This window comes from Aspergillus luchuensis, chromosome 5 (assembly GCF_016861625.1).
Source record: "Aspergillus luchuensis IFO 4308 DNA, chromosome 5, nearly complete sequence".
NCBI lineage: Eukaryota > Fungi > Ascomycota > Eurotiomycetes > Eurotiales > Aspergillaceae > Aspergillus > Aspergillus luchuensis.
This window is the reverse complement of record NC_054853.1, coordinates 5,124,637-5,138,940: the sequence shown is the minus strand read 5'-3', so window position 1 is coordinate 5,138,940 and position 14,304 is coordinate 5,124,637. Positions and strand designations below refer to the sequence as shown.

The window sequence follows — 14,304 nt, the reverse complement described above, 5'->3', positions numbered from 1 at the left end:
GACACTGAAAGGTAATGAATAGGGGACCCTCGGTAGACCGACAAACTCCCAAATGATTTTTTAGTTGAGAGAATATTCTTCAGTGGATTCAATCACCTCTACCAGTGTAAATGAGAAATGTCTTCCACTGGCAGTAACACATTAGTGCTTAGTACTACTATCACTAGTAGTTATTTACATTCGATGTGATAGCCTACCAGTGCTGGCGTGCTGGTACCACAAGATGAGAAATATATATTCAATCTGCACCATGTAATAATCCTCTTTTTACAAATCCTTTGGGGGACTTAGTAGTAATACCCCATAGTGACTATCAATAACCTCCTAGATCTGTCAAGCTTCTAGAGCTTCAATAGTACTCTGCAAATCAATAGAGAGTAAGTACAATGTCAGCTAGTCAACTGATTCAAATCAGGTTCCCTTCACTTTCCTCTCCTTCTTGTGGCCTTCTAGAAGCCCGGCGGAAGGCTAAGTGTTGACCCGGAACGGTAAGTTTTGCAGTGGGTCTAAAATCAACCAATGAACGCAGCCAAGACATACTATCTGACCAATTAACTGAAGCCGAACACGACTCGAACCAGATGAAACTGGTCATGTAATGTTTTCAAACAGGAGTCAGGGGGCCCCCATCTCACCACAACAACATCCTTCTCTCACCACTGGCCAGATGCTGTCGAAGGGGGCGGTTACTCCGACACTGACTCCTCGAGATCTTTTCACCGATAAGCCAGCTACGACGATTTAGCCTTGCGATTTGCGGTCCAAAGGTCCAACGTCCCATCTAGCCCCTCCGTGACCCCTCCTCGAGCCCGTCTCTGGTGGATCAAAGTGCACCGGCCGATAAAAATACTGCACCAGATGGGGTCGTGGATCGACCGGCCCCGAGCGAAACGACGGTAGGGCCATGGGATATTGCGCTGGCATCACTAGTGTAGACATTCGACCCTTCGAGAAATCACCCGCGGGAGAGAAGGAGGGCAGCCCGGGTCGATCAGGGAATAATTCCACGGTTCGCTGTCCGTGGAGAATGGCTCCATTTTGATCAGACGGTGATAAGCAATCCAGGATCATGAGGGGGAATCTACGTAATTCCGAAGAATGTTGCTGCAGTGGTATGTTATATTATGTTATACAGTGTAATGGAAAGCCAAAGTATATGATAGTAATAAGCTGTAGATTGGACAGTAGTCTGGGATGATTATTGAAAATCGATCGACGGGGCGAGAAGAATTGGGGGGAGGTGAGTGGCTCGCCAACAAGTGTGCCCCTGAAGGACTGAGAAGGAGGGAACCTGACAGGTTAATGGCAATTGTTAGTGTCGGGGACTAACCGTCGCCAAACGCTAATAATACTCGCGACGCTCCTGATCCCTTTCCCCCCCCATTTGGCCTTGGAAACCAAAATCACCGCCGTTTCCTTCCCTTGCCTCTGCTCGTCATTCTTCTTTCTCTCTGGCCCCTCAATTCCACGCGCTGGTTCTTACCCATCGATCATCCCCTTCTGCGCCGGAGAGATATGCTGTCGTTATTGACAGCCCCTCCCTCGACTGTCCGCCCTCCTTATCGTGTCTGGCTGCTGGCTTAACCCCTCCGTCGCCCTTCAACACTGACACCCACCCCTAACATCTCGATCTTCCCGAGGAATGCGCCTTTGACACCGGCATTCAACATCACAGCCCCAATCAGGAACGCAATGACCATGGAGAACGCCGATCGCTCCCCCTCCCACGTCCATTCGGACTCCGTCAACACTGGGTCCCACGATACCGACTCAATGGTCACCGTGCCATTGACCTCCAATTCCGAACACACCCAACCCGACTGGCGTTCTCTCAACATACCTCAAACCCCTGTTGATGTGGCATCTCCAACCCGGGAGCACTCGAGCGACGAAGAAGACGAATCCAGGACAACCCCGACCCAGGAACCAGCCAAGGCCGACTTAGAACAAAGCTCCAATAATGGCGATGCTACCTCGATACGGTCCCGCAGTAGTGAGGAACGGGACCGGAGCGATGCAGTGGATTGGGAGGAGCTGGAAAAGACGGAAGAGCAGGAACCCCGTTGTGAAGGGTCGGATGAGGTGCGTATATCTAGTCCGAGAGATTCAAGATGCAGCAGTTGACGTGTACCAGTCCACTGCCCTTCTCTTAGCGCGACTGGAGCAGGAAAACAACGCTCTTGCGACGAACCCCAAGTCGGCTCTGGCAAGCAAGTCGCATGCGCAGCGAGTCACCCGACCGTCTCGTTCGCAGTCCTTGCACCAGATCAAGCGACTGATCGACGAGGACCCCCGATCATCACTACGCTACTCCCAGCTGCCTCCGCCGCCAATGACCGAACTCGAATTCTGGGCAGCGCTGGTCGCCGATTATCCCCAAACAGCCCAGAGACTACCTACATTGACCTCGAACAAGATCCGAAGCGGTGTTCCGCCACCACTGCGTGGTGTGGTGTGGCCCAGCTTGGCGGGCGCCCGGGATAACACATTGTTGGCGGAATACCAGCGATTGTGTGGCGAGACGAGCCCCTACGAAGGGCTTATCGGCAAAGATATTGGCCGTAGCTTTCCTAATGTGGAGATGTTCAGGGATCCTAACGGGGAGGGGCAGCAGATGCTCGCACGGGTGCTGAAATGCTTTAGTCTGTACGATACGAAGATCGGCTACTGCCAGGGATTGGGCTTTGTCGTTGGTCCCTTGCTGATGCACATGACGGATGCAGAGGCGTTCTGCGTACTCGTTAGGTATGTATACAAGCAAGCTGCAGCGTGCACTTCAGAACTAACTAGCGCTCAGGCTGATGGACCATTACGACTTGCGGACCTGCTACCTTCCTGATCTCTCCGGGCTTCATCTGCGCGTCTACCAATTCCAGAATTTGTTAGCTCGCCTGCGACCTGGCTTGTTCGCACACCTTGAAATGCTGCATGTTGAACCGGTCTACGTATCGCAGTGGTTCTTGTCCTTCTTCGCAGTCGCGTGCCCGCTGCCCATGCTTCTCCGAATCTACGACGTTATCTTCCTGGAGGGTGCCTGTGAGACATTGATGCGGGTTGCTCTCTCTCTGATGACGCGGAATGAGAAGAAAATTATGGCATGCGCAGAATTCGAAGATGTCATGCAATTGTTGCTTTCGAGGAGCCTGTGGGACACGTAAGTCATCAGCCAAGCCAATTACGAATTAATCTAATATCTATAGGTATGCCTGTCATGCGGATGACTTCGTGAACGACTTTGTGTCTCTCACGTCGCTAGTCACAAAGGAAAGCCTCCAGGCTCTGGAAGCTAGCTATAACCAATCACAGGGCGTTCCAACCGGCATCTCGTTCCCCCAGATGCAGGCAGCAGCTTCTCGATTCCTCGGGCGACTCTGGGCGGGATCTAACTCACACAATTCCGTCAAGTCCATCAGTCTCAATCCCAACAGTGCAAGCGCGTCCAACCTGGCCAGCATCCGGCGGTCAACATCCAAACAGAGCATGACATCAACCCTCAATTCTGTAGAGTCAGCCTCGGACGCCAGCACCGCGCCGACGGAATTGTCGACGGACGTACAAAAGCCACGTGCAAAATCAGCTATATCTCAACACAAGGATCGCGACCTCCACACGCAAATCGAGGATCTCCTCATGGCTCTCAGCGACCTTCAACGCCAACACGCCGACCTCACGCGAGAACTGCAGCAAGAACGGGAGGAGCGCGAGGAGGACCAAGTCCTTGCCAAGTCAATGCTGCAATACATCAAAGAGACATCCGAAGAACCACCCATGGATCTAGTCCACAAAGCCGACGCGAGGTTCGCCATGGTCGAAACGCACAGGGTCGTCTCAACGGACCAAACCAAGCACCAACTGCGTGACGACCTCAACCGGTACAAGGAGATGCATGAACTAGAATCAAACCGATGCAAGAGCTTGACGCGCCGGATTGATGAGCACGAGAAAGAAAATGCATCCCTTCGAGAACAACTCCGTGAAGCACGGGGCCGTATTCAAGACAGCTACCGTGAGCGCCAGCGGCTAGAGCGAATGGTCCGGGAGCTCCGCACGGTCAAAACCAAGACCAGGAATTCTGACACGGCGCCGTCCGAAACCTACGGCTCCCCAACCAGCGATACCAGCGAAGGCTACACCAGCACCGGTCTCCGAGAACTGAAACTCGTCCGCACCAATTCACAAAAGAGCCAAAAGAGTACTACAAATTCGACCACGTTTACCAAACGATCCAGCAGCCTGGGACTGCAATCCGTCCTTGCTACTGAGAACAACAAACCGGCAGCGGAGGAATCCCTGCTGCTTGAACTAGTAAATGCAAAAACAGCGGAAGCAGTCGCACGTCAGGAACTTGAAGAAGTCAAAGGCAAACTGGACTCGATGCGGAAGGTCATGGCCCGGAACGGAATCATCCCCGAAGGACGACATTCATTCCTGGGCAGGCCACCATCCATTGCAAAGGCACCGACCGAGCCAGCATCGAATGGCGGCGGGCTGTTTAGTGGATGGGGAAGACGTGCTGTATCCACCAGCAATGAGTCTTACGAGGGACGGTAGACACGCCAGAGCACACGTACATGAAAATGTTGGCTGGTCTACGTCTCTCGCAATTTCCTTGTATCGTTTTTGATTTCTTTATCTTGTCATATTTTCTCTGGTTGGAGTTCACCACAGCGGATGCATGTATGCCTAGACGGGATAAGATGGTGTTAGATTGTATGATATCCCTCCTGTACAGATAACCAGTACAAACATAATAAGAATTGTGAAGAATAGACATAACCAAATAGCCTCAACCATAAATCGAAGATCACATACTATCTAAACCACTAGACCCATAAACCCCACCCAACTCTACAAGATAATCTATCAAATCCAATCTACCAAGCCCTCCCCACCCCCCTCCTCTTCAACTCCTCCTGAAACACCGAATACGAATCAAACATCCCGGACTCCTGAAAATACCTCTCATAATGCGCCACCATCTCCGCCAACTTGTCCGGCATCTTCTCCGCCAGATCATCCGCCTCCCCCAAATCCCTCTCCAGATCATACAACTCCCACTTCCCCTCTCCCCTCGGCGGCGGCAAATACAGCGCTTTCCACTTCCCCACCCTAACAGCCGCAATCCCCAGCTGTTCCCACCCTACCACATCCTCATGATAAATATCCACATCATCATCATCATCACCATTCTTATCAGCTTCCAGCAACGGCCGCCAGGAATGTCCGCGCACGGGGGCTACTTCCCTCCCGCGGAAAACCGGCCCGGGGAGATCAATCCCCGCTAGATCGAGGACCGTAGGGAGAATGTCCATGACTGTGGTAAAGGTGTTGGTGATAGTTCCTATGGTAGATTTGTTGTTGATCAGGGGCGGATAGCGAACGATACACGGACATCTGATCCCGCCTTCTGTGGTGTAGGATTTGAGCGCTCGACAGGGCGCGGTAGCTGCCGAGGCCCATTGGGGACCGTACCAGATGAAGGAGTTATGGTTTCCCAGGTTCTCGAGCGAGTTGTCGTAGTATTTGTCAATCACGTCGCCCAGAGTAGCGCCCGCTAGAATGGGGATGGCTTCGAGGAGCTGCCCCTCTGCGCCGTTATCGGACATGAATACCACGAAGGTATTGTCCCATTCGTCTATGGATTGGAGGTATTCTCGCACGCGGCCGATGTTCACGTCGATGAGATCGACCATTGCGGCGTAGATTTCCATGGCGCGGGAGGACTTTGCTTTTTCTTCCGGGGAGAGGTCGTCCCATGGGGTTGTGTTGAGGGTGATGATGGGCGCGGGGTCGACGTCTGCGGGCACGAGACCGTTCTTAATTAGGCTGCGGAGACGGCGGGTGCGGAGGGCCAGGGGCCCGTCGGCGTATTGGCCGTGGTATTTTTTGATGGTTTCCGGGGGTGCTTGGAGGGGCCAGTGGGGGGCTGTGAAGGGGAGGTAGGCGAAGAAGGGTTGGGTGGTTTGCTCAGGGGTGCGGTTTTGGAGGATGGAGAGGAGGTTGGAGGTGAATGTGTTGGAGGAGTAGAAGTCGCTGGGGAGGTCGGTGTCGCCGTTGAGGAATTGGTCGTCGCGCATCCAGAGGTTTTGTTTGTCGCCCTTGATGATGACTCGGGGCTTTTCGGTTGTGTCGTAGAGTTGGGGCTCGTGGTTGTAGTGGTTGCCTGCGCCGGGGAGGAGGGTGAAGTTTTTGGTGAACCCGCGGGAACACGGGGCTACGTCTTTGGTTAGGCCTAGGTGCCTGTGTTGGTTGTGAGGTTAGTGATGCGATGAGATGCTTGAGGGGATGGAGGTATGTTAGGGTAGGCTAGGGTAGGGTAGGGTAGGCGTACCATTTCCCGGACATGCAGGTGAAGTAGCCGTTGTCTTGTAGGATCTCGGGCAGGGCTGCGACTTTGTAGTTTAGATAGCCTTCATATCCGGATTTGCCGTCGAAGATGTGTGGGAATCGGTTTCTTCTCTCTGCCATGACTCCTAGTCCTGCGATGTGCGCATCTGTGCCTGAGAGAAGCATCGCCCGGGTGGGTGAGCAGGAAGCCGCAGTGTGGAAGTCTGTCATGCGGATGCCTTCCATTGCTAGACGGTGCAGATTGGGCGTATCAATTTCTCCCCCGAAGGGAGATGTGTCGCTGAAGCCAAGGTCATCGGCGACGATGATGAGGAAGTTCGGGCGTTTAGGTGCGGTCATGGTGGTGGTGTGGTGAGGATAGATTTTTGGGTGCTCGATGCAACCACACACATGATCCCCATGAGGTGCTTGGTAGCTTTATAGTTGTCTGATAAACATACGCGCATATTGTTTGTTTTTCCGCTACCTTGACGATATGTTGGAGGAGACAGGTGATACTATTGGGGCGTTTCAATGTAACATGATTGTTAGCTCAGCCGCTAACGCTTGGACGGGACAATTAGCGATGGTACCATCACTCCGCACGATGGCTTCATCCACCTCCATTGATTTCCTACCATTCTCTCCACTGCGTGATGGATAATATTTTTAGCGTCCGGTACTCGGTCAGGCTACGGCTGTCGGTCATTTAGCGCAGAATTCATCGAACAGGACAGAGAGCGCCACTCCCCTCAAGACGCCTCTAGAGCGATATGGCAACATCGCCCCAGAATGTCGCGATATACCTGGAGAATAACTATAAAGAAGTTCAAGAGCGCGAGATGGCTGGGTTATGTGTATCTGGAACGGACTATGATCCTTCTGTAGCTCATCTGAGCCGAAGACACCTTTAATTGTGCAGAGATACACTCGATCTCTCATAAGTCTGTGTACTTTGGATCAGAATCATGGCAAGCTTGAGGAACTTACAGAGTATGCGCCATGCTTTCACCTGGAATATGTTGATAGCATACGCTATCATTGCCACCAGTGTCTTTAGCTATGGCTTTGACGACGCTGTTTACTCGACCATCCAGACAATGGACTGTACGTATTGCGATCCACCCATCTTCTTTGCATACAAGTTCTCGGTTGACTTCTCTAAGCTTTCGAAAAGCAATTTGGCACTTATGATAGCTCCACTGGGGAGTATGGATTCAGCACTCAGCATTTGGCCTTCCTCAATTCTCTTGGCCTGCCTGCAAAAGCAGCTGGCACATTCATCGGATGGGCGATTGGAGAATACTATGGACGCCGAACCTGCTTTATAGGCATGCAGCTGATGTGCATCATCGGTATCTCCGTCAGTTACAGCGCGACGACTTTCGGTCAGATCCTGGCCGGACGGATGATAGTACAATGTTTCATTGGCTGGGAGGACTGGCTTGTGCCCATGTTTCTCGGTGAGATCTGTCCTACTGTGGTTCGCGGGGCGACAGTGGTGGTATACGTCTTTGCCCACATTTTTGGCTCGTTTATATGTGCTATCATCACGTACGAAACAGCCAAATTGGAGGGAAACGCTGCTTGGAAAATCCCGATCGGTGTGATGTGGACGTTCCCCTGCTTCATCTTGCTTTGCAGTTGGCTTGTCCCAGAGAGCCCTCGGTGGCTTGTCCGGAAGAACAAGATCCAGGCGGCGACAAAACAGCTCGAGTACCTTAACAAGGGGAAGGATGTAGATGTTGCTGGTGAAGTGGCGTTTTTGCAAGCAGCTGTCGAGGCAAACGCGCAAACAAAAGGCTCCTGGGCTGAACTTCTCCAGGGAACCAACCGGGTAAGTCTCCTTCCCGTTCAAGCCCTGACTTACGTGTGAGTGGTACTGACATCTCTAAGAGAAGGACAATGATTGCAATGATGACCGCGGCTTTCAATCAATTGACTGGACAATCCTTCGTCAGCCAGTATGGCAGTCTGTTCGTCAAATCTCTGAAAGTCATGAACCCGTTCGCCTTCACGCTAGGATCCCGAGGCATCTCGACCATGGGCCCTTTGGTTACCTTCTCCCTAGTTGACACAACTGGAAGACGGCCCATTTACCTGATTGGCGGTACCATGACCACTGCCCTACTCATGATCTGTGGTGGGCTAGGGACCGGCACCATAACCGATGGCAAAAAGCGTGGAGTTTGTGGAGTGCTCATGATGTACGGCCTGTTTTACATCATGTCTTTCGGGTCTATGTATGCCCCCTTACCGCGACTAGCATCAAATACCGTTGACAGGGGATGTGCTGACCACTGACTTACACACAGATCTGTCATTACGGGCGCAGAAACTCCCCATCTGCGACTCCGCGATAAGACCTCGGTTGTTGCCTGGCTTATCCGGATTGTTTGCGACTTTGCAGTCTCCTACTCTCTTCCCTACCTACTCAAGGCCCCGTATGCTGATCTCCAGTCCAAGGTTGGTTTTATCTATGGCTCCCTTGCAGCCGTGGGGGTGGTTTGCGGATACTTCTTCCTTCCCGAGCTCACCGGACGCTCACTGGAGGAATTGGAGGATATGTGGCAGCGGCGCATCCCTGCGCGCAAGTTTGCTGGTACGTATTGAGATTGGCTATAGAGCGGATTGCCCCAACTGAGTGAATGTTACAAGCGAGCTAACGGAGGAGCACAGACTGGGAGTCAAGCTGCATCGGAAGTATCGGAGCCAAGGTCACCGAGATGGAGGGTGAGACAGAGGATGCTGTAAAGGCCAAAGGAGGCATATCTCGAGTATATCTTAGTAAGGCATGATTCGTAGTCAATCATATCACTTCTCTTCAATAGTAGCATGTGATTCGAGTCAAAGAAGAGTGAATTCTGCATTTTTGCTTTTTAGTATAAGTGGGGGTGTCACGGGTTAGCGGCATTCAATTCCATTCCATCCTTGCTGGTTCCCGACCGATCGCTGCTCCACCTTTCGAACTTTCCGGGGATAGAAGCAGCCACAACTCAAACCGCAGCTTCCTGTATTCTCTATTTAGTATCAAAACAAGCATCACAATAACAGTACCATGGCCTTTACCACCGAGGTGGAGTTTGACCAGGCAAGCTAATTCACCCGTTTGCGACCGTGTCAACATCCATCCTGGCTAACAAGGGATAGGCATATGCCAGCGTCCGAGCCGCTTTCGCCTCGGGTCGCACCAAGAGCAAAGATTGGAGACGCCATCAGCTTAAGAGAGCCTGGTGGATGGTCGAGGACAACAAGAACCGTATCCTTGACGCCCTTCGTGCCGACTTGAATAAGCATCCTCTGGAGGCTTTGCTGGGGGAAATTACGGGCCTTCAAAATGACATTCTACGTACCCTTGAGAAGCTTGACGAGTGGACAAAGGATGAGAAGCCCACAAGATGGGATCCAATCAACTTTTTGGGCGGAACTGTAGTCCGTCAAGAGCCATTGGGCGTGTCATTGATTATTGGCGCCTGGAACTTTCCTTTCATGCTGACCTTACAACCCTTGATCGCTGCTATTGCCGCTGGCTGTGCGGTGGTCCTGAAGCCATCCGACGTTGCACAAGCCTCTCAGAATCTCCTGATGGAGATCATCCCCATGTACATGGATCGCGACGCTATTACTTGCGTCAGTGCAGGGCCGTCGGAAATGAAGCATATTCTTGAAAGTCGCTTCGATCACATCTTCTACACCGGCTCTGCAAATGTTGCCAAAATCATCTATGCTGCTGCTGCCAAACATTTGACTCCCGTCACTTTGGAACTGGGGGGTCAAGGGCCTGCAATTGTTGCCCCGTCTGCGAATATCGATCTCGCAGCAAAACATATTGCTTGGGCTAAGTTTTCGAATGCTGGACAGGTATGACTTTTCTTATAAATTAGAATGACTCACTTCATTGGCTCTAATGTGGACTCCAGATCTGCATTAATGTGAATCACGTCCTCATTGACCCTAGCATACGTGAAGCTTTCGTGACGAAACTGATCCACTACTTTGACGAGTTCACTGGTGGTCCAGATAACAAGCCAGACTACTACAGTCGCATCGTCAACGAGCGAAATTTCGATCGTCTTGAGTCTCTTCTCGATAGAACAACCGGTAAGGTCATTCACGGCGGCATTCGCGACCGTCAAAATCGTTACTTCGGACCTACCATTGTTGTGGATGTTAGTCCCGAGGATTCTCTTTTGTCTGAAGAGCTCTTCGGCCCCATCCTGCCCATCATTGACGCGGATCTTGATACCGCTATTTCTTTCACTCGCAGTATTGAGCACCCGTTAGCTCTTTACGCCTTCACTACCGTCGAGTCTGAAAAGAAACGCATCCAGGATGAGACTGCTTCTGGTGGTGTGACATTCAATGACTGTTTCCTCCATGCCGCTGCTCTTGATGCACCCTTTGGTGGTGTGGGGAACTCTGGTGCTGGTTGCTACCATGGAAAGTACGGAATACTTGCTTTCTCGCATCTTCGCACATATACGAATGCTATTCCAACGTGGTTGGAGGGGGTTATGGGTGCGAGATACCCCCCGTATTCCGAAACAAATATGAGGAAGCTATCACCGCCTGTTAAGCCACCTTTTGACCGAGAAGGGAACGACACAACTTCTCGCAGCAAAATTTTGAGTGCTGCGGCCACTCTAGCAGTCCTTGGTATTTCAGTCTGGATGTTTGGAGCAAGAGAGAAGCTCCCGCCTTATGGAAGGAACTGGTTGAGGAAGTGACGCTGTGTATCTGATGTATCTAATTTGATTGAAGCACAATACATGAGACTTTGAGGAACCTGTTCTGTTCGTTCTAAATTTTTGCCGCATACTGACATATGTCTAGACTCCCATTGCTAGATGCCTCCCTTATTGATGACATCGGCTACACCTCACCACGTAGTGGATCTATTTATAACACCGTGACCCCTTTGTGACTCGACTTTGAAGTCATGTATCAAGTCTAAGGATCAATATGAAGTCAATATAACAAGTCTAAGGATAAACATGAAGTCAATAAGCGTGACCACCCAACGACTATAAATTGCCCCTTGAGCCCCCGGACTTTCTTCCCCAGACTTCTCCTCCTACAACTCCCCAGTCTACCATACATTCACCTACCTTCACCTACCTTTCATACTATTCTGCTCTCTTTCCTACTCCTCATGTCTGATTCTACCGTTTCCATACCTACTTCTATCTTTCTACCTCTTCCATCTTCTTTCTCACCTTCATCCGTCTCTATCTTCGTCTGCAACTGCTGGCTCATTGTCTACAGCAACTGAGCTGTCAGGTAAGTCGCCCTGCCCCCAGTCGACCCAAGCCATGTCAAGCCCTGGGGGCTTGTGACCACATCCTACCACACCTGCCTCAACCTACCTCATCTACCTCGTCTACCTCACCTGCCACCACCTGCCCTACCACATCCTGCCCTACCCTGCCCTGTCCTCCCTCACCTACCTCATCTACCTCCTCTACCTAGTCTACTTCACCTGCCACCACCTGCCCTACCTCACCTTGCCCTACCCTGTCCTGCCCTGCCTGTCCTCTCTCGCCTCCCTCACCTTACCTCATCTGCCTGTCTTGTCCTGCTCTGCCTCACCTACCTCACCCCACCTTGCCTACCTGCCTTGCCTTGCCCTACCTATCTACTAACCTGCCTACTTCACCTCATCTACCTCGCCTCACCTTTCCTGTCTGCCCCTGTCTCAACCTACCTCACTTGTCTGCCCCAACCTGCCCTATCCTGCCCTGTCCTGTCCTGTCCCTCCTTCACCACCTACCTACCTACCTACCTACCTACCTACCCATCTCAACCTGCCCTGCCCTGCCTTGCCTCACCTCCTATCTCATCAACCTCGACTACCTCAACCTACCCTATCCTGTCGTGTTCCGCCCTCCCTTTCCTACCCACCCACCTACCCATCTTAACCTTCCCTGTCTTGTCCTGCCTCACCTCACCTCACCTTGCCTACCTTGCCTGCCTGCCTGCTCCAATCTGTCCTGTCCTGTCCTGTTTACCCTGCCTCATCTACCTCATCTACCTCACCTTGCCTACCTCACCTGCCACTCCCGCCTCAGTATACAATACTAATATATCAGGTGAGTCCTCCTGCCTCAGTCGACCCAGGCCATGTCAAGCCCTGGGGGCTTGTGAGAAATACCTGCCTCACCTACATCAACCTCCCTCGCCTACATCAACCTGCCAACCTGCCAACCTGACCTACCTGACCTACCTGACCTACCTGACCTACCTGACCTACCTGACCTACCTTGACCTGCCTGCCTGCCTTTCTCTGCCTGCCTGCCTTCTGCCTGCCACTGCCTGCCTCTGCCCTACCTACCTACCTACCTACCCACCCACCCACCGGGGGCTGCCACAGCAGCTAGCCGCGCAGCGTGCCACGTTCCCGCAAACGTCTGCCTCACCCTGCCGCCCCTCGGTATACAAAAGCAGATTTTTGCTCCTGCCCCCCTACGGGCATTAAGGGAGTCCACCGGGGGTGCGTGACGGTGCACAATGCCGTCCAGGTATAGGTTTGTTGGCTCGACACACACACACACCCGTCGAGCCCACTATGCCTCCACCCGGTGTTAAGCGAGTACCTTCTCTCAATTTTTGAGATGAAAGGGAATGCAAAAAAGCCGCACACTTGACCAGCTGGCTTAGTCCACTGGTCAGGTACAAGTTTGTTTGAGCCAGCGCTGTAATAGCGCCGAAAACAAAAAAAGAAAAGTCTCAACACATGTATAAATACATGGCGTTTGAGCGCCTGGTTGTGCGGGCCAGGTCCTCCAGCGATTGAAGCTCACACCTCATCGTGGTGCTGGAGTCTAGTAGCTTGTCCTCTTGGGGGGAACCCTTTGGGGGGTACCCTTGGGGGGTGGGTGAAGCTAAGATGAGCTCAGTAGGTAGACAGATAGATAGATAGATAGATATATAGTAGGGTAATTATAAAAGAAGAGAATGATGCTATCAATGATATATCAGAGAAGATCATAGTAAGAATATAGTTACTCAAAACCACTACCGCTACCCTCCCACTAGTCACAGAAATATACAGACCACAGACCATCACCTTACCTCGATAGAGCTCTCAAGTACAATTGAAACTATCATAATATATTTTACCTACCCCACAAGTAAATTACTCCCAAACAGCCAGCCCAACCATAGTCTCAATCACACACACACACACACACACACACACACACACACACAGCCGCCACTAACTCCAAACCCCCTACCCTTTCAAAGAAAACAAGAAAGAAAGATTATCCCTTCAACGGATCATGCCCCCAATTCTTCAACGACTTATAACTCTTACTATCCGTATTCTGCTTCGCCGTCTCCTCCTGCGCCAAATGCCGTTTACAATACGACACTACCTTTCGCATATGATCGACGTCTTCGTCCGAGTACCCGGATGGATCCTTGGACGGGTTGTGTTCCAGGATGGAGACGATTTTGCGGCCGCTGTGTCAAACCCACACATTCATAGACGTATATCGTTAGCTTGAGTAAAACCAAACCAAAGGATAGGATAGGAGATATTGTGATAGTAGTAGTGAAGAAGGAGGTGAGAGACATGCCTTTCATGTCCAATCGTCTCCCCCGACGAGGACGACTCGTTCGTCCAGCCCGAGGACTGTGATTGGGTGCCTTTGAGCCAGTCGCGGAGTTCGTTGGGCGTCATGTTGACGAGGGAGTTGAATTCGCTGTCAGGATTATTAGTATGGGGTTTAGGTGGAAGGGGGTTGTTGTTTTGGGAGGGGGTGGAGAGTACTCGATGACGGTGTCTTTGGATTTGACCATTTTGGTGAGGCTTTTCTGTTCTGTTCTGTTCTATTCTGGTCTGTGGTATGGTAGGCTGTGAGATAGTGAAGATTTGGGGTTAGTTAGAGGAGGTTGAGAGGGCTATTCTGGCTTTGTAGGTGAGTTGAGATTTCCTGACGTCATGTTTCCGGGAACAGATACTTCGTCATCGTT

At 51.6% G+C, this 14,304-nt stretch overlaps 5 protein-coding genes across 5 annotated transcripts; 3 read left to right on the top strand and 2 right to left on the bottom strand.

The window, feature by feature from the left end:
• Positions 1-1,692: 1,692 nt before the first annotated feature.
• On the top strand, positions 1,693-4,551 carry AKAW2_51684A (putative GTPase activating protein (Evi5); the record flags this gene model as incomplete). The annotated part of the gene is made up of 4 exons (XM_041691640.1): positions 1,693-2,082; positions 2,135-2,745; positions 2,798-3,154; positions 3,201-4,551. 4 exons carry the CDS (start codon positions 1,693-1,695, stop codon positions 4,549-4,551), a joined length of 2,709 nt encoding a protein of 902 aa, XP_041545105.1.
• A 323-nt stretch (positions 4,552-4,874) lies between these two features.
• On the bottom strand, positions 4,875-6,687 carry AKAW2_51682S (arylsulfatase; the record flags this gene model as incomplete). The annotated part of the gene is made up of 2 exons (XM_041691639.1): positions 4,875-6,240; positions 6,332-6,687. The coding sequence occupies 2 exons, from the start codon at positions 6,685-6,687 to the stop codon at positions 4,875-4,877; spliced, it is 1,722 nt and encodes a 573-aa protein (XP_041545104.1).
• Positions 6,688-7,295: 608 nt separating this feature from the next.
• Positions 7,296-9,125, top strand: AKAW2_51683A (uncharacterized protein; the record flags this gene model as incomplete). The annotated part of the gene is made up of 5 exons (XM_041691638.1): positions 7,296-7,434; positions 7,494-8,164; positions 8,224-8,570; positions 8,643-8,929; positions 9,007-9,125. The coding sequence occupies 5 exons, from the start codon at positions 7,296-7,298 to the stop codon at positions 9,123-9,125; spliced, it is 1,563 nt and encodes a 520-aa protein (XP_041545103.1).
• Positions 9,126-9,385: 260 nt separating this feature from the next.
• Positions 9,386-11,054, top strand: AKAW2_51681A (aldehyde dehydrogenase family protein; the record flags this gene model as incomplete). The annotated part of the gene is made up of 3 exons (XM_041691637.1): positions 9,386-9,418; positions 9,478-10,188; positions 10,248-11,054. The coding sequence occupies 3 exons, from the start codon at positions 9,386-9,388 to the stop codon at positions 11,052-11,054; spliced, it is 1,551 nt and encodes a 516-aa protein (XP_041545102.1).
• A 2,535-nt stretch (positions 11,055-13,589) lies between these two features.
• AKAW2_51680S (DUF3140 domain-containing protein) lies at positions 13,590-14,130 on the bottom strand (the record flags this gene model as incomplete). The annotated part of the gene is made up of 3 exons (XM_041691636.1): positions 13,590-13,791; positions 13,908-14,033; positions 14,102-14,130. 3 exons carry the CDS (start codon positions 14,128-14,130, stop codon positions 13,590-13,592), a joined length of 357 nt encoding a protein of 118 aa, XP_041545101.1.
• Between the last annotated feature and the right edge of the window lie 174 nt (positions 14,131-14,304).